Source organism: Pelodiscus sinensis, chromosome 9 (assembly GCF_049634645.1).
Source record: "Pelodiscus sinensis isolate JC-2024 chromosome 9, ASM4963464v1, whole genome shotgun sequence".
Taxonomy (NCBI): Eukaryota; Metazoa; Chordata; order Testudines; family Trionychidae; genus Pelodiscus; species Pelodiscus sinensis.
Window position 1 is genome coordinate 13,108,998 of NC_134719.1, and position 23,974 is coordinate 13,132,971.

At 44.4% G+C, this 23,974-nt stretch overlaps 1 protein-coding gene across 2 annotated transcripts in view; it reads left to right on the top strand.

The window, feature by feature from the left end:
• The window catches only part of C8A (complement C8 alpha chain), a 43,990-nt gene extending 20,252 nt beyond the window's left edge, over positions 1-23,738 (top strand). Inside the window, exons 7-12 of one of the 2 annotated variants that reach the window (XM_006133494.4) lie at positions 436-676; positions 9,040-9,168; positions 12,190-12,347; positions 21,108-21,330; positions 23,157-23,314; positions 23,467-23,738. In XM_006133494.4, the coding sequence (XP_006133556.2) occupies positions 436-676; positions 9,040-9,168; positions 12,190-12,347; positions 21,108-21,330; positions 23,157-23,308 (903 nt within the window). In that variant the 3' untranslated portion in view covers positions 23,309-23,314; positions 23,467-23,738. Of the gene's footprint in view, positions 1-435; positions 677-9,039; positions 9,169-12,189; positions 12,348-21,107; positions 21,331-23,156 lie in introns of both variants that reach the window. The other variant, XM_014578783.3, reaches the window with a different exon arrangement.
• The last annotated feature ends 236 nt before the right edge of the window (positions 23,739-23,974 follow it).

Here is a 23,974-nt window from a genome sequence, read left to right on the forward strand (position 1 = left end):
ACTATCACAAAGAACTTATTCCAATGTCACGTACAGAGTAAATGTCGCATCCTGGCACCACTGAACGCACCGCACCGGAGCTTGAAGAGGTTTCCATCTTCCAGGATTTGCTGTTGGATTCAATGTCTTAGCAAGGCTACTATACTCATTTTTCCAGGATCACTGCCCAAGTGATCAAAAACCCTCTCCAAAATGATGCGGCTGCTTTAATACATCATGTAGTAGCTGTATTTTTAGTTTCCTTCTTGTTTTTGGATCCTTTAGGGGACACTTGAGTCATAGTTGAGGATCAGGCTTAGACAATGTTCCTTGAAGGGCTCCTAGAGTGGTGTACAGCCACTGAAGGCTTATACCACTGCTGGGCAATGTGGACTCAGATATTTCTCAAGGAAGAGGCCTGTCTCCCTTTTAACTGCTGTTTTGCTTCATTTGCAGAATATAGGATTCATTAGAGGCATAACAAAGGTACAGACAGCTCGTTTCAAAATGCGACGGGAGAACCTTGTTCTGGATGAAGACATGCTTCAGTCTCTCATGGAGCTCCCAGAAAGCTACCACTATGGAATGTATGCCAAATTCATTAATGACTACGGAACCCACTTCATGACGTCTGGGACTATGGGAGGCATCTTTGAATATATCCTTGTCGTTAACAAAAATGAAATGAGTAGAAAAGGTTAGCATAACACTACACGTTCCGTGTTCATTGTTTTATAATCTAATTCTCCCCTCTGATTGTTTAATATTATACATTGTTAGAATTAATGGCTGGGGTCCTCCTTGTTCATCTGTCCAAGCCTGGAGCAATAATACTGTCACTGCGATAGCGGTATGTACCACCGGGTGACACATATAGCCATTTCCCAATTGGCATTTCCTACTCCTGATCAATCTACCTACATCAAATTCCCCCTCCCTACTGCTTATGGGACTAGCTGCCATACTATGCATATACAGAGCCTCTTACACTGACTTTCCCTAGTTTGCCTTCTCATAGAGCAAGTTAGCAGCTTCTGAGAAGCATTTGGGCCTTTTGGGTTTGGAGTGCAAAGTGTCTAAAATAGCTCACAGTGTCTAAAATTAAGCATCCCAAGTTAGTGCTTTTGCATCAGGATTCTTGGTTTCAGTACATTTCATAGATGAGTTAAGTATAATGAGTCAGATTCTGCAGCAGGTGTCACTTGGCATCGGTCTATTGGCTTAGAAGGAGTTACAGTAGCTAATGTTCTATCCCTAAGTCTTGTTTAAAGCAGTACAGGGCCGGCTTTAGGCCGATTCCCCCAAATCAGGCCCCGCGCCTAAAAGGGCCCCGTGCTCTAACGCCAGAGGGCCCCATGCCCTAAACCCGGAAGTGTGCCAGGCGCGCTGCGGGAGGGGGAGTCAGCCCCGGAGGAGGAGCGCGGAAGTTTCTGTGCACCATGGGAAGGGGAGTTGGCCCATGGGTTTGGCTGGGGATTTAAAGGGGCTGTGAGTTGTTAGTTGTTAGTTCTTTTTTTTTTGCTCAACCAAAATTTGGTTCGAATTGGGCCCCGCACTTCCTAAAGCCGGCCCTGAAGCAGTAGATTCCCTTTTGATCACTAGGAAGCCTCTGTGAAGTTAAACTGGAGGTTCTGTAGGTTAGGTTATTTATCCTTTACTCTGTGGTAAGGTGTTAAATAAACCAGTAAATGCTTCTCACGGTTAGGTTGTAGATCCCGTCCAGCTTATTCATTGTACAGGGAATCTAGGCAGCTTTTCCATTTACTGTTAATCTTAAGAGCAGTATGGCTGCTAGATGGGATGCACCAGCCCAATGGTCTGGAACTCATCTCCAATGCATTTAATGGGCCTCTCTCAGGAAGAGGAGAACTCTCTCCAAAGAATGAGGTATTCTGTGACAGTGCATCTGAAAAGATGTGACCTTTCTGGTTTTTTTTTTTTTAATTTCATGATTAGGACTTCATTTTTTAATGGGCCAAACCAGAACCACAAGTCCAAACATCCTCATTCTTTGGGGGATAGCTTCTAAATTCAGACCCAACAAGAATCCAAATTTTGCAGCTCTAATTATGTACCAGAAGCGGAACTGTCGGTTATCTTTTGCATGACACATGCTCAAACAAACAAGTATATTCTGTGGGGATGAAACCAGAGGAAAGTCTCTAGTAAAGCAGCTTGTGCTACTTTTTTAATCAAAGTTTCTCTTGTCTGTAATTAGTAATTTAGGCAGAAATCTGGATTTCTCCAGTACTCTTTCTTGACTATATCATTCTCCTTTAGCTTACATGCTATGGCCCTGCATTCTTTCCACCAGATAATTTTGCAACCGGTTAGTGTCTTGTGTTATCTGCATCTAAGCTACCCAAAGATGAACCTGTTATTTTCACATCCTTTTTGTTCTCCTTGGCTTAATTATGGAAAGATAGGCCAATCCTGGAGAAAAGTTTGTTTATCTATAAAGAGATTTGGTACAGAATGGATTTCATGTCCATATTCAGAAGCCTAAAGACTTAATAACTGGCTGTCTGAGAACAAAACAACTGCAGCCACATATCCAAAGGAAAGAATGACACTATCACTCATACCTCAACAACCAGTGCAGGCCTCAATCATACTGCTAGTGAGACCCAGTCTAAAAACCAAGCTGTCCTCTGAGAGGGTCATTATGAGCAACACAGACACAGGTGTATCAGAAATGACTCCCGAAGGACATTCTCTTCACACTGGTGGAAGAAATTATAGCTTTGATTATACTTGCTAGCACTGAGAGCAAGAAAGAAGGCATTACATGGACAAATCAAGATACACATTCAAAACAAACAAATACCGTCGAGTTTAAGTAGTGCATTGTACTTGGCCTTACATCTGCCATTTTACACTAGAAGGCTTGTAATCTTAGGAGTGACAGAGATCTGCTTAGGCCAGCTTTTAACCAGTGAAGATGTGCAGGGCTGCATGTCCATTATGTTTCTGTATTCTGTAACGTATCCTTTGCTGTTTGACTTGCATGCACATCAGTTGCTGGGGAGTTGAAACAAAGATTCTTCTAACCTAAGAATGAGAATGCAGAACAAGTTAGTCCTTTGGTACACTCACACAACAGTTAGTGAAGATGCAAAGTCATCTACAGGGTGAGAGATACCACAGTCCTTACACATCCAGTGATACCTTAGTCATTGTGGCAGCGTATGCACTCCCTGTCACTGGGGTGCCTATATTCTGGGGTGTGGACACCGCCTCCTCGGCCACAAGGCAGCTGTCTGTCTCTACAGTCTGTAGAACATCCCTTGCCTCAGGGTAACCACAAGTCTATAAGCAGCGAGCAGTGTGGCCCAATGGCCAGAGTTATACACCCCCTTGATCCAGGACAATGTGGCCTACTAGCCAGAGTCAGCAAATAGCCTTCAGTTCAGGATAGTATTGCCTACTGGACAGAGTCAATAAATAGCCCTTAGTCTAGGGCAGTGTCACCTACTAGCCAGAGTCAGTACAGATGCCCTGGTTGTGGGACCCAGGCCTACCCTGCTCCATCAGGTCCCAACCCAGAGGCCTGTGAGCATCAGAACTGTCTGCCACTCCCTCGGCGGGGAATCCAGATGGAACACGCCGAGTATACCTGGGTGGGGGAGGCTGCTCAGGTACCTCCCTAAGTTACTTCCTACGGCTTCGGTCGGACCAGCATCCCATGTGGTAGCTGGGTCTTCTGGTTCTCTGGCAGCAGCTTCTGCCTGGAACTCCACAGGGATTGCGTTGTGGCCATCTCCTGGGTCTCCAGTTCCCACCATCAGAGTTACTGGCTGCAGCAGTTCAGGAACTTCAGGGTCCTTCTCCTTTGAGGTCCTTCTCCTTTGGTGGCCAGCCCAGGCTGAGCTTTTCCCCATGCTGGCCAATGGGGAGAGCTGCTCAATAAACAGCAAGCTAGTGCCTAAACTGAGGGCTGCTGTGAACCTCTGAGGTAAATTAATCCACCTGAAAGCACAGGCCTCACTAAGGTTAAGAAGGAACTTTGTCACAATACCTATACATATTCAATGCCCAGAGTCGAGCACTGGGAGTATTACAAAAGTGTGTGTCCTTATTATTGGAAACACTCTGCATCCTCAGCTCCTTGAAGAGTGAATGACAAAGAGGTAACCAAGGTCTTGGCGAGGAAGACCTTAAGAAGCAGACTGCCAAGTTAAAAGAAAGGATTAATCAACAGCAGCTGGACAGGGGCTATTATTTTACTTTATCTTGTGCTTACTGTATATCTGAGATGAGATTTACTGCTACAAGGTGCCCTATTTTAGAAATGAGGGATGTTAGAGTTCTGCAAGAGACAAAAATGTGCCCCAGAAGAGAGATAATTTTCATTCTAATGTAGGATACTTGTATAATTTCCATCTATAGTGGATACCATTAAAAACTCAACATTTATCAACTGAGACAGCATTATATCCCATAGGGGAAGAAACTGCAGAGTCTCAGATACCACCATGTGGTAATAATTGGTATGTGTTGATGGTTAAAGAGTGACTACTATATGTCATTGTAATATAGGCATCTCTATCCTAAAATGTAAGTCGGGGCTTATAGTGTGCCATGCATGGATACTGGACAGATTTCCTGTTGAATGAAGAAAGTCTCCTCACTCTGTTGTTACGTGGTTTGTGCGCTCTATGAATCAGTGCCTTGCCTGCTGTAAATCAGTACAGCGCCACTGTAATCAGGTGAATTTATACTGGTTGAAGACTTGGCCCTGGCACTTTCTTTAAAAAAAAAATCACTAAAATGTGAACGACACTGATCTGCATAAAATTGCATTAACTAATAATACAATTGGTTTGTGCTAAGCATGACAAAGCTATACCCCAATAGTAGTGTGCAGTTTAGAACAAAGATAAAAATCCCACTGAAATGGAAATTAGCCTGAACAAAACTGAGAACAAATGATGGAGAGTATCAGAATAAGGCACCTTGTGACTCATGCCACCAATATTTTTTATTCCTTCTTTTTAAAAATATATTATTATTTTTTATTACGCAGCTGAATCGTTGTGCAATTCATTAATAGTGATGACAACATTTAGGAGAGATGCAGCCAGCACAGAATAGTCTGGAAAGAACCGTTATATTTTATGATTAATTCAAAATGCAGCAATAAATCTCATGACCAGAACATACTCAACTATCTGCAAATTACATCAGATGATAAACAATGATTGTTTCCCCCTCCTCCAAAGAGCCAATACTTTGTATGACCACCCTTTTGCAGCAATAACCACTTTAATATTTATCAAGACAGGATCTACAGTTTGTGCTACAACCAATTGCAAATTGTATTGACAGACCTTTGCTAAACATAATTACTCAGCAGGAGCCATGGTGAATCTATTAATCAGAGCGTATCTCAACTTTAATTTTATGGCACTTCACCGCTGAGCTGAGCAATCATTCATGTTGCTTGGGGTGAATGAATTTTATCCATTTCTGTTTACAACAGGTGAATATTTTAGCCCATGTAACTGAATGCTGGATGTTTACTCTTTCGCAGGGCCCAGGCTTACAATGCAATGAGCCCCCTCGATTCCCCCTGAAGTAAATGAGAAATGAAGTTTCAGACGTGCTCTGCCTCCTATCAACTTCAATAGGAGTTCAGGGGGCAGACTGCCTCACTTGAGGTGCTTAGCATCTCACATGTTGAGGGGCTATTCTTGTAAAAGGCAACCAAGTGACAGATGCTGTGGAAAAAGCTGAAGTACTCAGTGCTTTTTTGCCTCTGTCTTCACTGGGAAGGTCAGCTCGCAGACTGCTGCAGCAGCATAATATGGGGAGGAGGCGAGCAGCCCTCAGTGAGAGCAGGTTAAGGACTGCTTAGAAAAGCTGGACATGCACAAGTCCAAGGAACTGGATCTAACGCATCAGAGGGTGCTGAGAAAGTTGGCTGATGTAATTGCAGAGCCATTGGCCATTATCTTTGAAAAGCTGTGGTAGTTGGGGGAGATCCCAGATGACTGGAAAAAGGCAAATGCAGGGCCAGTCTTTAAAAAAGGGAAGGAGAGGGATCCAGGGAACCACCAGTGAGCCTCATCTAAGTCCCTGGAAAAATCATGGAGGAGGTCCTCAAGGAATCTATTTTGAAACACTTGGAGGAGAAGAAGGTGATCAGGGACAGTCAAGAAGGATTCACCAAGGGCAAGTCATGCCTGATCAACCTAATCGCCTTCTTTGATGAAATAACTGTGGATAAAGGGAAAATAGTGGACGTGATATACCTTGACATTAGCAAAGCTTTTGATGCAGTGTCCCACAGTATCCTGGCCAGCTGGTTAAGAAGTTGGCTTGGCTGAATGGACTATAAAGTGGACAGAAAACTGGCTAGATCATCAATCTCAATGGGTAACGATCAATAGGCTGATGTCTAGTAGACAGCTAGTATCAAGCAGAGTGCCCCAGGCGTTAGTCCTGGGGCTGATTTTGTTCAACATCTTCAGTTATGATCTGGACGATGGGATGGATTGAACCCTCGGCAAGTTTGTGAATGACACTAAGCTGGGAGAGAAGTAAATATGTGTAGGGGGAGGGGAAGTATAGTGTCCAGAATGATCTAGACAAATTGGAGGATTGATCCAAACTAAATCTGATGAGGTTCAACAAGGACAAGTACAGAGTCCTGCACTTGGGACTGAAGAATCCCAAGCATTGTTACAGGCTGGGGACCAACTGGCTAAGGGCTAATCTGCAGAAAAGGATCAGGGGAAGAGAGTAGATAAGAAGCGGGATACAGTTTGCCCTTGTTGCCAAGAGGATAATGGCATATTGGGCTGCATTAGTATGAGCATTGCCAGCAGATGAAGGGAAATGAATATTCTCCTCTATTAGGCCTCAGTGAGGCCACATCTAGACTATTGTGTCCAATTCTGGCCCCCAAAATCAGAAGGGATGTAGACAAATTGGAGAGGGTCCAGTTGATGGCAATGAAAACCATTAGGGGGCTGGGGCACATGACTTATTAAAACTACAGAAGAGAAAAATAAGGGGGATTTAATAGCAGCCTATTACTCTGCTTTCAGGAAACCACCTTATGATTTCATTTCTCTTTTCTTCAGCTTGTTCATAGGATTCTGGTTACAGGTTGAATCTCCCTAGGGTCCGGCAACGTCCGTGGTCCAGCAGGACCATGGATGTTGCTGGACCAGAGAACCCCAGCTACGGAGCTTGGGAGTGGCCAGGAGTGGAATTGGTCTGGCGGGTTGGCAGCCCACAGGACCAGTGCCCTGGGGGCAGGGAGCCTGGCCGGCAGCCCGCAGAGCCAGGGGCCAGGAGCAGAGCCGACAGCCTACAGGGCCAAGCGTCCCAGAGTGGCTGCCGTGGCGCACGGGGCCAAGAGGCTGGGAGCAGGGTCCTAAGAATGGCTGCTACCCCAGGCCAGGCCAGGCATCTGGGAACAAAGTCTTGCGGGCAGGGCAAGCAGCCCATGTTGCTGAGAACAGGACTGGCAACCAATGGCTCTGGGCAGCCAGGAACAGAGGAGACAAGCAGGTGGGCTGGGGTCAGCACTCTAGCTGGGGTCAGTAGCCAGGAGGGGAGCCGGAGAACCCAGAGGCCTGGCCTCCCCTGGTCTGGCAAATTCCCTTATTCAGGACTGCTCAGGTCCTGCGGGTGCTGGACCAGGGAGGCCCAGCCTGCAACCTGTATCTATTTTTTACAATTCATAAAACAATTAATGGAACTGAGGGATGTGACCATGTAGTAGCCCCTCTTGGTTACACGCACCCCCTCCCTCCACTGCCTCTGATACAGAGGCAGGGAGGTGGGAGCCAATGTGCAGGGGGTGCTGGCTTTTAGCTTGTCTTCTACCCCTGCCTCTCACAAAGGCAGGGATAGAGTGGGGAGCCACTCCCCTCCACCCCCGCACTGCTGTGTCTGATACAGAGGCAGCAGCACAAGGTGGGGAAGCAGGCAGGAGCAGGTATGTACAGGGAGCCGACTTCCTCAGAGCTGCCTTCCCCCACATGCTGCTGGCTCTCACAGAGGCAGCAGCGTGGAGAGGGGCAGACGGGAAACAGTACTGGGCTCCCCGCGAGCACAAGCTCCCACCTTCCTTCCTCCCCCCCCCCCACTCCATGTGTAAATGTGAATTCACTGAAAATCTCACTGGGTACACATTTACACAAAAACACATTTTAACATCACTAATGGAAATACAACCGCATGCAATAAACCTTCAGTGATTTTCAATGGATAAATTATTGATCAATTTTTTTGTAGTTTCTATTCTAGCCAGTCACTTTATCTCACTAAATAACTCATGCAAATTGGCCCAAATACGACTGTAATTCTGTGGCAGCTTTTTTGGGTACTGAGGATTTTTTTCAGCATCCATTCAGTAACGTTTTATAAAACATTATCTGCTGGCCAAAATATATGGGGCCAGTACATCAGCTGGTTACTTAAGCTATGTGAATTTACATCAGCTCAGCTTTTGACAAATGTATTCTAGAAAATCATATTTGGCTAAGGCCAAACTCCTCTAAAAAGGCTAAAGCTGTCTACAATACTCTCTTTTGACCCTCTGTCTAATTATGCAGCTAATACACTAGTGTCAGTGTGCGGATGATTAAGCATTATATTGTGATGTATGTACCAGATACTCAGTTGCTGAAAATTGGCATAGGTCTATTGACTTTAATTGTGTCCACATAGATTAACTCCAGATTTGAAGCTGGGTCATACTGGAAACAGAACAGAATGTGACAAGTGAAGAGACTTCCTAGATTTGAGATTTTTCACCCTCTTTTTTTAGAAGAATATCTTTTGGGGGCAATTATTTTTTCCCGTCAGATGTAATGATTTCTGCTATACCCCAGCCATATATTTGGCTTCCACACAAGAACAACAGAGATCTTCAAAATCCATTTCTCAGCTATCACAATACTTTCTTGGCTTCCTCAAATATGCCACATCTCTGTACAAATATTTTATTGCTTGATGTATCCATAAGAACTGCTGAGAAAAATAATGCCATTCTCCCCAATTATTACACTGACTATTGTTTGTCTGTTTTGTTTTGTTTTACAGCCATTACATCTGAAACAGTAAGTTCCTGTTTTGGACTATCAGCAGGCCTCATATTCCAAAAGGAAGGAGTAGATATATCAGCAGGACTAGCATATGAAAAGTGTAAGGCGGAAGGATTCCTGAAGACTGGTATGATGCCTGAAAAGGCAACACAAAATATATTTATCTTACTGGTAAATCTTTAGCTGAATTTATCACTGGTGTGAGTGGGTCAAACTGCATTTTTGGAGTTCAGTGGTGAGTCTGGCCTATTACCCATTACCAATAGCAGATTTCTGACTAACCGTGGATCTGGATGTACAAGTGGGTAGTTAGGTTATGGTTTAAAGTAGGGATGGGTGAAGCTCAAGGAGTTTCATGAACTGCTCAAAATGGATGTTGGGTGGTAGTGTTCACAAAACTAATTCAGATCCACAAACCAGTTTCCTGGTTATTCAAACTTGTGTTTTTTCAAGAAAAATTCAATGTAATCAGTACCTAATAGATAAATAATGAGTTTTAGGGTTTGACCGATTCCCTGTCCACAACCTCAAAAGCTAGGCTAGTACAAGTGGGCACTCTACATCGTGGGTCATGCTCCTGAGAAGATGTAAATCATCAATGGAGCCACGCTGATTTACACCAGCTGAGGAACTGCCCCATGTGTTTATTTTCACTATTCTCACAGGGAGTTACAATATTATCTTTACTACGGGTTGAACCTCTCTCATCCAGCATTTTCTGGTCCAACAACATCCGTGGTCCAGCATGCTTTTAGTTAGTCCACTATCCTGAGTGTGGCCAAGTTTCCCACAGTCCCATAAAGTTTGTTGACAGCCAAATTCCCCAGTCCTCAAGGGTGAAATTTCCCCTCACTCCCTTAGTGTCCAGGGAACGGGATGAAAAGCAAGCTGCATCCTGGAGAGCATAGCTGCTGCTCCCCTATCCTCCCAAAATTCTGCCCTTGCCAGTCCTGGCTTTCAGTATTTTGTGCTGTTATTGAGTTCTAATTTACCCGTAAATGTCTTCTAAGAGCCCAGTAAGCAGTGGAAGTGTTGATAATACTTCTAGACAATGTTGATCTTCCACGGCTCAGCAAATTCTCTGGTTTAGCACCGGTCAGGTCCTGAGGGTGCTGGAGCAGAGAGGTTCAACTTGTAGTACTCCAAATCAGAATACAAAGGCAAAAGAGTAAAAAAAAACCAACATTTCAATTTGAAAATATTTTGTTTGGACAATTTTGAATTGAAACAATTCTTGACATTCTCAAAGTATTTCATTGCGGGGGAAAGGGGCACCCAAACTACAACTCCCAGGAGACATCATTGCATCAGTGTGATTTAAGGTAGAACTAAGCCAAAATTGTATATTTTGTTTCAATACACGAAACCAAAATATTTTCATTGCGATCAAGCTGACCCAAAATAAATTATTTCATTGCAGTTTTTCCAAAGGAAAATTTAATTTTTCCCATTGTGGCAAAACTTAGCACTTTGATGATGGTGAGGTGTGGGGGTAAATCACTCCCACTCTAGGCAGAGTTTGTCTTCCCCTTCTGTGTTTACTTGTCTATATTTTCAGGGTAGGTGTCAGGGTAAATCTAAGGAATGCACCTGTACCAACCAAAAAAGAAAAAAAAGTACAAACACAAGAACAAAGGCAACGTGCCCTCTAATCTTTTCCATCCATGTGCGGAATAATTTTGTTATGTGCACCAATGTGTGTGTGAATGTGCACCACCAGCAGGAACACAAACCTAGCAGTGAGCACTTTGCTAGTCAGCTGGGTGGTACTGGAATCTCTCCTGTGTGGTTGCACACCTTACAGGGAACACTGAACAAAGGGGGATATCCTTCCCTGTTCCCACACTGGGAGGGATGTTGCCTTGTTATTTGCCTTGGGATGTCAGTCCTTCCCCTAAACAGGCACTCTGTTTGGGTTGTTTCCCCTGTGGGGAAGAGAACTCCTTGCTGCCACTCTCCCTGCAACAGCCTCTCTTCTCCTTAGGGGTTTTAAAAGGTATCGGGAAGCTCTGAATGGCACTTAGGAGTTCCTCACTGGCCTTCTCAGCTTGTAGAAAAAAAGGCTTTTATCAGTCTAGGGCTTCCACCACTTTCTTGCCACCCAGCCTGACTTTGTCATCCCACGTAAAATTTCAATTTTGCAGAAAATGCTTTTTCTATAGAAAACGCATTTCAGTGGAACATTCCCCACTAGCTGCAATTTCCTCCATAGAATGTTTCTCTCTCCCAGTCTATGTCCTCCACTGTCTGTTTGATTTTTCCTCCCCTACATCTTCCAGTATCTCATTTAGACTCAGGGCACCTGATTACTATTTCCTGATAATGTGCTGTGTGACCTTGGGCAAGACTCTTTGCCTCTCCACAAAAAATGTCTAGGGGGAAAATGGTACTTAACGAGATTTGTAAAGCATGCTGCGATCTACAGAGGAAAAGTGTGATACGCGTGACAAGTATTGCTATTATTGTATATGGACTGGGGAGCACAAAAGCCATCTTTGCCCCACATTCTCAGTCTGGTGTATTTATCAGACCCATGAGAAGATCAGAACCATGAAGTTTGGAGGTTCTTTAACTCCTACATCCCCATGATTATAGCACCTAGAACAGGGGAGGCGACAGGATTTCTGGGTCCTTGGGCAATGTTGGGGGGGGGGGGGTGAAGCAGCTCTGTGCTCCCAGGGCCTTGGGTGGAAGGGGCAAGGCTGGGCAGTCAGCCCCCTGCACCAGCCTGATGGCCTAGTGCCTCCCTGCCAGCCCTCAGAACTCGCTGAAGTGCGCGGCACAGGGCACTGGAATGCGCTGCCCAACACGCTGGTGTGGTGATCCTAAAGGGCTTGGGGGCTCCGGCTGCTGGGAGCCCTGTGCCCCTTAGAATCTCTGGGACCCGGGGCAGTTGCTCCCTTTCAGGCCCCTTCCCCTGTCAGCCTGATTTAGAATGCTTAACACATCAGATGCATCTTGTAATAAAGCCTTGTTTAGGGCTTGCTCCAAAAGCTCATTGAAGTCAATGGCAACTCTCCCCTTGACTGTCATGGTGCAGGATCAGGGCCAGACTGGGAGCAAGCGGCCATTGAGTGAGTTGCACTGTTTTTACTGTGCCACTAAATGTGTGGCAATGGTTACGAATCCATGTCATTCAACTTTCCAGATGAAAAATCCAATAGTGCGTTAGTGGAAGATATTATTCCTCGGATCCAAGGGGGAGATGTCAGTTCAAGTGGAGGGCTTATGAACATTTGGAATGCCAATCTGTATCGTCGCTGGGGAAGGTCATTGAAATATAATCCTGCTGTTATTGATTTTGAGGTAAGACTTTTTGCAGTTGAAGAAACACCCATCGCTATGAGGAATGAAAGGGTAGTAGACCAGATCGTTCATATTTTCATTGTGATCCCATCATAGAACAAGATTAAATGTTTTGGGCCGCTGATCTGGTAACCTCTCAGACATGCCACAATGGGGAGGGCATTTCTTAGCAACCCCTCCAAGGTGAGATAGACAAGAAGCTTGATGCTGGCTTAGTGCAGCATTTACTTTTTGATGTGGCCGCCTGCACAACTGAACAGCTTCCCGAGGAATGGTTTTCAGGGGTCACAGAGTCACTCTTATTCTCACTACTGAAATCTGTGTTCTCCCAGTTAAATAGGGAACTGAAAACCGACTTGAAAACGTAGAATCCTCCCCAGCATAGCCACACTGAAGTTGCTAATAGAGCTCACTGGCTGTACTACTGAATGCACCCCATGCAATCCAATGTGGGGCATACAGACAATTTATAGGTCCACTGCTCATGCTCACAATCTTCTGCACTCCAACAGACAGACTTACTTCTATGAAGTGGGATATTGCAGAACTTGGCTTCAAGATAATTCTTGTCTTGGCTTCTTGTGCTGTTTACCCTTCCATATCATGGAGGTAGGCACTATATAAATATCAAAATAGATAGCTAGTTCCTCTGGGATTTTGACAACCTGTGGCCATGGAGCAGGATTCAGTATTTTGCTCTTCAGGATGAGACAAAGAGCAAGGAGAGAACAGAATTTTCTAGTTAGAGTTAAAGATGTTTTATTAGTTAGATTGTACTGCTGGGGCATGATCAATTATTTTTATATCTCTGCCTTTCATATTGTTTCCTTTCAATCAGCTGGGTAACCTTAAAAAAAAGTCCATGCTAAAATTAAAACTGCCTACAAAAAACAAATGTAAAATACCTAAAAATTTAAAAAAAGGCTCAGATGGATTTACCTTGAATTCAGTTCTGGATTAATCACTGCAATAGTTTTGCATGAAGCTCAGGACCTCTAATTCTCAAGAGTATTAGCAAGTACTTATCTCCTAGTAGCTATAAGTAATAATATAAAATGGTTCATCAGCAAGAGTGCTAGATTAGGCAGTCTTTGCAAAAAAGTTTTCATGTTGAATGCTCTAATTTGAGAGACAAGTTTGTATCTCAAACTGGAACAGTCAAAAAAGATTTAAATTTTTTTTTTTAAATAGCTAGAGACAGTTCCATGCTAGGCTGGTAGCAAAGCTAATCCCTAAGTTAATGCAACCACTTCTTTTATTTGAAATGGTTGATAGAATTTGGCCACTGTTCTTCCCAGACTTTAATAAGAGAGATGATTCTCTCATGGATCAATAACTGTTTAAAAGGTAGGAAACAAGGGTAGGAAATTGGAATAAATGGTCAGTTTTCAGAATGGAGAGAGGTAAATAGCAGTGATCTCCAGGGCGTCTGTACTGGGGCCAGTGCTGTTCAACATATTCATAAATGACCAGGGAAAAGGGATAAATAGTGAGGAGGAAAAATTGTAGATGATGCAAAATTGTTCAAGATAGTTCAGTCTCAATGCAGACTATGAAGAGCTGCAAAGGGATCTTACAAAACTGAGTGAATGGGCAAGAAAATGGCAGATTAAATTCAATGTCGATAAATGCAAAGTACTGCACATTGGAAAATATAATCCCAACTATACATACAAAATTATGGGGTCTAAATTAGCTGTTACCATTGAGGAAAGACAATGTGGTATCTTTGTGGATAGATCTATGAAAACATCAGCTAAGTGTGAAGTGGCAATTGAAAAAAGTTAAGAGAATGTTAAGAACCAATAGGAAAGGGATAGATAACCAGACAGAAAATATCATAATTCCCCTCTATAAATCCATGGTACAGCCACATCTTGAGTACTGCATGCAAATCTGGTCCCCCATCTCAAAAACATTATATTGGCATTGGTAATGGTGCAGAGAAGAGCAATTGAAGGCTACATCTACACTGCAACGCTATTTCAGGATATCTCCAGTATTTCAAAATAGCTTTTCCACATCTTTCAAGCATGGCCTACTTCAAAGTAGGAATAAGAGATCCTCCAGAATAGGGCTTTATTCCGGAGGATCGGGCCAGTCTAGACGCTTTTTTCCAGCTTTTCCCCAAGCCGGAAAAAAAGCGGTGGACATGTTTATTTAAATCCCGCGGGGGATATTTAAATCCCCCGCGCATTTCCCTATTCCCACTTTCAAAATTAGCATGCCCCTTCCGAAGAAGGGGCCAGTGTAGACGTAGCCAAGAACTCAGGGTCATCCAATGAATTTAATAGGTGGCAGGTTTAAAACAAACAGGCTACGTTTATACTGGCAGCTTCTTGCGCAATAACTGTTTTGCAGAAGAGTTCTTGCGCAAAAAGTCTTCCACAAGAGCGCATCTACACAGGCATGTGCTTTTGCTCAAGAGATATGCTTTTGCACAAGAGCATCTATGGCAGTGTGGATGCTGTCTTGCACAAGGAAGCTCTGATGACCATTTTAGCCATAGGGGTTTCTTGCCTAAGAAATTCATGTTGCCTGTCTACACTGTCCTCTTGCACAAGAGCTCTTGCACAAGAGGGCTTATTCCTCATGAGGAGAGGAATAACTCTTCCAGAAGAAGCCCTGTTTTCCGATGCTATACTGTAAATTTACTTTCACAAGAACGCATGTGCAGTGTAGACACCCGGCAAGTGTTTGTGCAAGAAGCCTCCAGTATAGACATAGCCACAAAGTATTTCTTCATACAACCCCCAGTCAACCTGTGGTCTCTTTGCTGGGGATGCTGTGAAGTCCACAACTTTAACAGGGTTGAAAAAAAAGTTAATGGGGGATAGGTCCATCAATGGCTATTAGCCAGGATGAGCAGGGATGCAAATCCATGCTCTGAAGTGTCCCTTGATTCTGTTTGCCAGAAGCTAGGAATGTGCGAGAGGGGATGGATCACTTGATGATTGCCTCCTCTGTTCATTCCCTTTAAAGCACCTGGTGTCGAGCTCTGTCAGAAGACAGGTCCTGGGGTGGATGGACCATTGGTTGGATCCAGTGTGGCCACTTTTATGTTCAACTCCACAGCTTTATAAAAAATCCTTTTTTATCTTGCCTGCTGAAACCTGATTGCCCTGTTAGCAGCTGGAGGATCCATTCCTGTTGGTCACACCAGCTGCTTATTCTGGGTACCATCTCTCAACAGTTCTTGGAGATTTAAACACACTGTTTTCCCATGAAAGGACAATCTGTTCAGGCAAGGTATGCCAAGGTGGTGGGGTCCCTTAGCAAGGAGCATCAAAACGGCACAAAAATCATTATTCTGTCCTGGCAGTGTGATGGCCTTTGTAAATTGGTGCTCTAGGTATGGCTGATTCCAGGCCCACTCCTCCCCTAAAGCAGGAAATCATGACTAACGCTGGATCTTTGGTGTCAACTGAAACGCCAAGAACATGGAAATGGAAAATCATTGTACCCCAGTAGATGAGCTGTAGATCTCCTCAGGTCAGACTTAAGGCACATTGTTGGGGCAGTATGAGAAAGCTGCTGCTATTGTCTCAGCTCTGATTTCTAATGTCACTCTGCCACCTACATTCATTTAACAAGAATAGGTGGGTATAGGCAGCCATCGTACAAAGCACAAAACTCAATGCAGACTCTCAATATGTTGCCATTTCAAGATTAGGCCTCAAATCTATAAGCCCTGGAAAGCTAAAGTCAAATACAATTCAGTTACCGCTGCTGGTCACTCCATTTGGAGGACCTGATATTTACTAGCGTAAATGAGACTTACTGACATCAATGAGCCATGGGTATTTACATTCTTGATAAGGAAAAGTAAGGTTTTTCGTTCATTTGCAAGTATCTTCTTAATGCTCAGGGCGGAGGGGGGGGCTAAAAGCAGAACATGCTTGTGTGCCCATTAAAATAGAACAAGGCTATTACAGACAAACTTGCACAGAGCCCTGAGTGCTTTCAGAAAGGGAGTCACTGAGAGGAGATAGAGAAAGGAGGACAACATTGACGAGAAAAAATATTTCAGTCCAGTTATATGCTGCAGCTTTCATTTTGTGCCATTGCTACTACAGCTTGGATCTGCCAGGTCTGGCACCCCCAGGACCTGACTGGTCCCGGATAAGGGATTTTCATTACAGGCCCCCTGCTGCCACCCTCCCCTCTCTGTACCGGACTTTCTGGCTCCCAGCTCAGCTCAGCTGCATGCCAGCTCTCACAGCACAGTGAGCAGTGTGCCTATTCACACTCCCCCTCCCCTGCAGCCCTGCTGAGCAGCTCGCCAGCTCCTGGGCCCCCACCCTTCTGCATCATGCCGGGACTCTCTGATCCTGGGACATCCCTGGTCATGCCACACCACAGATGTTGCCAGACCAGAGAATCCCAGATTTTAGAGGTGCAACCTGTATCAGTGCATCACTGTCTTTTACAAGCCATTTTCTTGTGAGTGTGTGGCTGTGGAAGGAGTGTTTCTTGTCTTGCACTGAAGGGTGAAAAATCTTCCATGAGAATTGCCACCTACTCTGGGACTTCAGCTGTGTAATGAAATGGGGAACATCTAGATAATTGTATAGGTATGGCATCCTGCAACTTGGCTGCCATTCCCCAAAGCACATCTCCCTCTGACTTTGGGGAGGGGGAATGTGAGAGAAGATAGAAAGGTGCCCAGAAGCAGAAATTATCTACATTATTAGCTGGGCAAATGGGAAATTACAGACCATTCTGTCACATTGACAAAATGGTCTGTTTAAACAGAACCACTCTCAGTAACAGCTGAGCATTCTGCTGCATGTTATCCACCCTTTGGTACAAGTTTCCATCAACTGTGGGCAAAATTTGCTGCAATTTTCTAGTAACTCACTCAGCAGCCTCTCAATTGGCTGCTGTAGGAGCTCTGCAATTGCTTGTGGAACTGGGGTGAATTCAGGCTTCCGATAAAACACTTGTATCCACTTGAATGCCTCTTATTTTTAGCACACTCTTATTTGTTAAAGGGCCTTGTGTACACTGTTTTTAAGAAGCCTTTTCAAAGCCATGTAGGAAAAAACCTTTTCTCTGACACCAATGTGAGCAGATGCACCTATTTAAGTCTCATTCATGGATATGTACGTTCACACTGAGATATATTGTGGCAGGTTGAAATCACAGAAGTTCCCTTTGAGTTGTCACCTGGGGCGATGATCATGCCACTGAGGCCCATCTTCCCACTTCCTAGGCCTCCCCACCATCCTGTCTTGCTGAGTCAGATCCTCTGGTCTCCCTTAGACAAGGCACAGAGTTGGGGTTACCACCATCCTGCATAGCAGCATGGACACTGGACCACCTCTGTCCTGGGAGGACTAAGTTCTAAGGACTCAGCACCCAGGAAACCAGCTCCCAGATGGGACCCAAAACCTCAAATAAATGTCTGGAGGTTCTGCTGAGAGGGTTGATTCAGGGCAAAATACTTAAATACAGGACAACTTACAGTCCAAGACCAGGGTCCTCCACTAGAAGGCACACCAAGTCAGTCACAAAGAGCACTGATTAGTAAGAAGTCATACAAGCAACTCCCATAGACATTCCAGATTTCCTGTGCCAAGAGTCCCACTCTTTATACAGATGAGAGGTTATGAAAACCCATTTTACCAAATCAGAACAGGTTCTTCCAGTCCCAACAGATCAGCCACATTCCCATGTTGTTTTACAGCTCAGATCTTACCCAAAAGAGCGTGTGGTTAGCCAACCCTTTAGACTCTAAAATCTAAAGGTTTATTGAGCAAATAAAGGGTAAAATTGATAAAGGAATCAAATACTTGCAGCAATTGCATAGTTCTTGGTCCAGGCTTCTAGCAGAGGTGGCATGATCTACTGTCTTAAAACAAGTCTCTGGAATATATCCTCTGTTGGAATGGGTCACCCATTCTTTCAGGTTTCAGCTCATAGCAGAGATCCATCAGAAGCGATTAGCTGGATTGAAGGCAAAATAGAGGAGCCCTCGGGGCCTTCTTTATCCTCCTGCCCATGTGGAGGGAATCCAATCCCATTGCTCTTGCTTTGTGAAATTACGTCCCAAGATGGATTTTGTCACATGAGCACGTTCACCTGTCCAAGATGACTCAGGCCTTTTTAGAGAGCAGCCATCGCTTGCATGCTGGTTTGAATATTCACAGCAAAGCATATCAGATGTGGATTGGCACCACCTGAGGTGTACTGTCCCCTAAGTGCTGCTATTGACTTGACTAGCAATCCCTTCACAATACGTTGGCCAGGCTTGTTGATGTCTCCCAGAAGCAAACATTCGAAGTATGAGTACATACTCAAACTTCAAATGCAAATTGATACACATATATGAGCAGTATAAACAGAATCAGCCCAACATCAGCTTTTCATCGACATCTTTCCTGGCTCACATTGTACAAGATTTGGTGCAAACATATATCAGTGGTTGCAACAATTATTTGTATGTTCATCTCACAATCCAATAATGTCAAATATTTATACACACGCACATCTACCAACACACACATATTTTTGTATAGGTTATAGAAGTCAATCTGAACTTTTAAAATGTACTTTGAATTATGTGCTTGAGAAATTCTATTCTATGAATTTGAAACACATAAGGGGCAAGATATTATGGCCAACTTTTGGTCATTTCGATGCCTAAAGTTAGCTAATTAAAATCTTGCTATAGACAGCTAACTAAAAGCCTGATTTTTCAAGGTGATGAACATTTCAACAGGAAAGGTAGGTCTTTAGCGCCTCATGAAATCAGTTCATTTTTATTTAAATATGGACGTTAGGTTCATAGTTTTAATTATCTGCATTTGAATAGTTTGGCCTAAACACATGGCAGCTTTAGATGCTAGTATTGTTTGTCTCACGATGTTTTAAACTTTTCAGCTGGCACAATATGTTTTAACTGCATCATACGGTACCACAGCTGTGTATGCCTCACACACAAAGATGTGTGCATACAGTATATATGGATGCAGGACTGATACTGCTTTGATTGAGGTGGTCAGGCTAACATTTAGATTAAATGACACCAAAATGGCACAAGCTGCTACCAGGAGATTATGGTCCAACATGGCAGAAATCATGTAAAACACTTCCATGTCTCTGGTGGCTGTTGATCTGATTTGGGATCAGAATCAAAGGGCTGCATGTAAGTCTTTAGGGTGACCATCCTTCCCATTTTTAACCCTTATTTAAGCTCTCTGTTAGGTGCCGACTTTTTTTTTTAAAGGGGGCAAAATGTCCGGTATTTGCACACCCCCTCCTGGTCTTTGAGTTCCCCAGTAAGAACAGCGGTAGCAGCCTATTTGTGGTTGGCAGTAAAGCAGGCACCAGTACATGGTGTCTGGAGTGAGGCAGGGAGCTGAGGGAGTAACATAGAATGAAAACAGGTAGGAGTTTCTTTCCTCCCTATGTGCCCTAAAGGAGGGGGAAAGCCTGCCAGCCTTTCCAGAATATGGGGCTGAAGTTCCAACTTCCAGCGCCCACCCCCACTCAGGGCTGAAACCCCTTTCTTGTCCCTATCACGGGATGCATCCCCGTTCCCACACAGCCCTCGTCACTAGGCTAAAGCTCTTTTGTCACTGCAGAGCTCAGCCCCGTTCCCAGGCAGCTTTGGTCGTGGAGCTCAAGCCCTGTTCCTAGGCAGCCCCACTGCAGGGCTCATCCCTTGCCCCGTCCCATTTCACGGTGGGGCTGAAGCTCTGATTGCCAGCAGCTCCCCCCCCCCACCCATACACACACTGTGGGGCTGGAGACCTGAGTGCCAACAGCCTCCCCCCCCGACTTTGGGCTAAAACCCCAAGTGCTGGCAGCTCCCCCCCCCCCCCAGTCCCATATTGGGCATAGGAAAATAGGGTCACCCTAATGTCAGACCAAGAATATAAATCATTCTAACAGCTCCAAGATTACAAGGGCTTTGGAGTTGAGGTTTCTGGCTTTGGACCATCTATAATATTGTCAGTAGAGCCAGCATAGTCACTGGGACTATGGGGGAGCGGGCCCTCATGTGGTAGGGGTGAGGCTGGGTCTCTCTGTGCCACAGGAGTGCACATGGCGGGCTCTAGTGGCAATGTAAAGGGGCTGCTATGACCATAGTCCTTTTTAGGTCAAACTATCATCCTTAAATTAAAGCCCCTTTTTGCGTACCCACTAAAGCAGGGGTGTCCAAACTTTTTTCAACGAGGGCCAGATTTGATGAAGTGAACATGCGTGAGGGCCGACCATTTTGCCTGACATTCTTTGAACCATTAAAATTAAATGCAAATTAACTATTTTATGCAAAGTTTATTACAAACGGCATACTTTTCATTTCGTCACATGGATGACAAATCTAAACAGGTGTTAAATCACTCTGCCTTTCATATCTGAAGGCCAGATGAAAAAAAAAATCCAGGAAGCTGAAATATATGTCAGGAACATTGTAAAGTACATTACATATTATTGGTAATAAAGGTTGTCTGTCAACTTTTAAGTTCAAAAAATATGAACAGGAACATAACACCAAGTATACATGTTGTGTCCAAATATATTTATAACTGATTTAGACCAACTGACATTAACTGAGATTTTACAATGTATTCATCTCAATACATATGCATTCGTTGGGGGCCATAAAAGATAGATATTGCCAAATTACCTGGGGGGCCGTATTAAACCGGAACACGGGCCGCAATTGGCCCACGGGCCGGACTTTGGACATGCCTGCACTAAAGCAATGATAATCCTTCACGGCCACATCCTCTCACCTCTTCTCTGCAGCTGCAGCCCATCCACGAAATCCTCCGCCGCAGCAACCTGGGGGCTATTGAAACAAAAAGGCAAAACCTGAAAAGGGCTTTGGACGAATACTTAGCAGAGTTCAGCGCCTGCCGCTGTGGCCCTTGTCAGAACAACGCGGAGCCCATGCTTCTCGGGAATGCCTGCGTGTGTCAGTGTACACAGGGGTTTGAGGGCCCGGCCTGTGAGAAGACCAGACGCCAAGGTAGGGCAACAACATGTACACATGGCGGTGAGGAAGGCGGCAGGGTGTGTGTGTGTAGCAACTGTGTTCTCACCCTGGGCAATGCTAATCGGCAGCTATTTGAATCCATTCATCAATCAACCCTTCGCTTCTTAACCACCTTTGGTGCGAAGTAGTCTTGGGGGCTTTACAAACAAGGAAAATTAACGGCTCGCGTAATTCTTGTAAATAAGCCAGGTGTAAAAAGGGAGGCTTTAAATGCTGGAGACATGTCAGCACCCCAGATTGTCAGAGACCGTGGTGTGTGAGCTGAGGAATAGCAGCCAGTGAGCAGCTCTGACAACAGAGTCTTTGCTCGGCTCTGTGAGAATCATCAAGGAATCAGCTTTCCTAGGCCTCATTGCACACTCGGCGTATGGAAGGCCGGGGGACATCAATGCAATAGGCCAGATTAAATTGTTCTTCTTCTGTTGTGGATACAAGTGTGATCTCAAACGTGCCAGGGAAAGGAATCAATCACCAGCAAGGCTGGGGACACCAGCAGGACCCGACAGCAGCATCTGGCCGCAGTTGTCACCTGCACGGGGCTGCATCACGGAGCCCGTGAAATATGATCTGACTGGAGGTTGGATCAACTCTTCAGTGTCAGACAGAAATGACAGAGGCAGAAGTGAGGAAATAGCCTTTAAATGGCAGAACGCTGATCTCTATGGAGACCAAAAGGAGTCATTATGCCCAGAATGGTCCTCATTGATCTGTGAGGAACTAGAGTCATTTGACCCAGGCGCCCTTGAGGTGCCGATTTGCAAGAGCTGATGTGACATCCGCTTTCAGACCACTGCTGAGCAGGATACATGTAGGTATTGCAGTGATGGACTGCAGCGCAAACCCTGAGGGAGAGAGTGAGCGGAGATAGACTGAGAAAGCCATGCCAAAGGCCAAGGGGTAACGCTTGATACTATCAGCAAAACTGTAGTGAGGTCAGATTTTCAAAAAGCATTTTCGGCACCTAAAGATGTAGATCAGCACCTACTGAGATTTTTCAAAAGCACCTAAATGCCTAACAATTGAAATCAATAGGAGCTAGGCCCTGGGTCTGTGTCACTGGAAAACTGATGCCTTGATAGTACAGATAGTAAGAGCATATAGGACCATCAGGACTTCATAGCAAACTTCAACCCAACTAGATTAATATAGTGTCTGTGATACACACTGAGACCAGTTGAGTAAATTAAAAATAAATGCAGTGACAGCCCCATCATGTGCTCCCATCAATCTAAAGAGACACCATAATCTATAGTATTGAACTCTGCTGACAAGTCAGAGTGTACTGCGATGAAAAAGCCCTGAAATGACACTTCCACAAAGAATCTCTGCTGAGTTTCCCCAGGCAGCATGACTAGGATGAGCAGCCTGGAACGAGATTGAAACTTTTAGCCTTTCGGGGGTGAGACCATTCCAGCACTGAGACACATCAGCAATCACTTGGGAAGAAGAGGCCAAATTGTAACTCCTCCAGTTATCAGAGACGGAAAGTAAAAAGCTCCCAGTCTGCAGAGGGTAAGTAGTCTTCAGAAGACCCTGCTTTCAAAGTGTCACATAAACACTGATAAGTCTCAAGGATGCAGAGGGAACCAGTGTCAGAGCGAGGGTTAGATTGCTGGTCTAAATAAAAAGTTGATCATGGCAGCTTCTGACTCACTCCCATAGGAAAGTTAAAGTTGTCTTTGCACCAGCTCTCCAGGGCAGCATGCCTCTGCCACAAAGCAATTTCACTTTCAGCTGAGAATCGCTTGCTTGTGAAATGAACCTTATCATCTAATATATTTTTAAAAATCATTTTACAGGCACTAAGACACACGGTAGCTGGAGCTGCTGGTCACCCTGGACCCCCTGCCAGTCTGGAACAAAGAGACGAACAAGACAGTGTAATAACCCAGCCCCGCAAAATGGTGGCACTTTGTGTGCTGGAAAGAGTGTGCAGACAGAGACATGCTAAAGGCTGGTTAGTTCTGGGATAAGTTATGACACCGATTAATGGGAATATATGGTAGATAGCCTTTTGCATAGTAGGCTGTAACTACCACTGGCATAACTCAGGTGAAGTCAATAGAATTACACTAGTGATAAATCTGGCCTATAATTTTATATTCCTAGGAAGACTGAATGGAGACACCAGATGAAGTCAGAACACTGCCCAATAAATTCTGCAGGTTACGTTTTTTGCATACACTCTCACTCAGATTGGGAAGCTTGTTACCTTCAATTTGTGATGACACAGGCTGCAAGGCAGTGGAGAATCACAGCTAATGCTTTTTACTGAACAACAATAGGCTTATAAAAAGGGATTTACATGGGAAGCTTCACTACTGAAATGTTTGTATTTGCCTTTGGAAGACAAATTAAAAGCTCATGATCCTTGCATTGAATGAGTTGTGTGTTGACATAACATTGATTTCTGTAACAATGCAAGTAATGTCAGATTTATGCACAAGCTAAGTAAGCTTCACTTTAGGACCCCAGGTTATGAGGGGCTTCTAAATACAAAAATTTCTAGTTTTTAGATGCATCCTCACCTATGTACTGGTATAGATGCAAATATAAAACTATTACGTCTATTTTCATTGTTCTTTCTGTTAGAATAATACCTTTTTTGTAATACTAA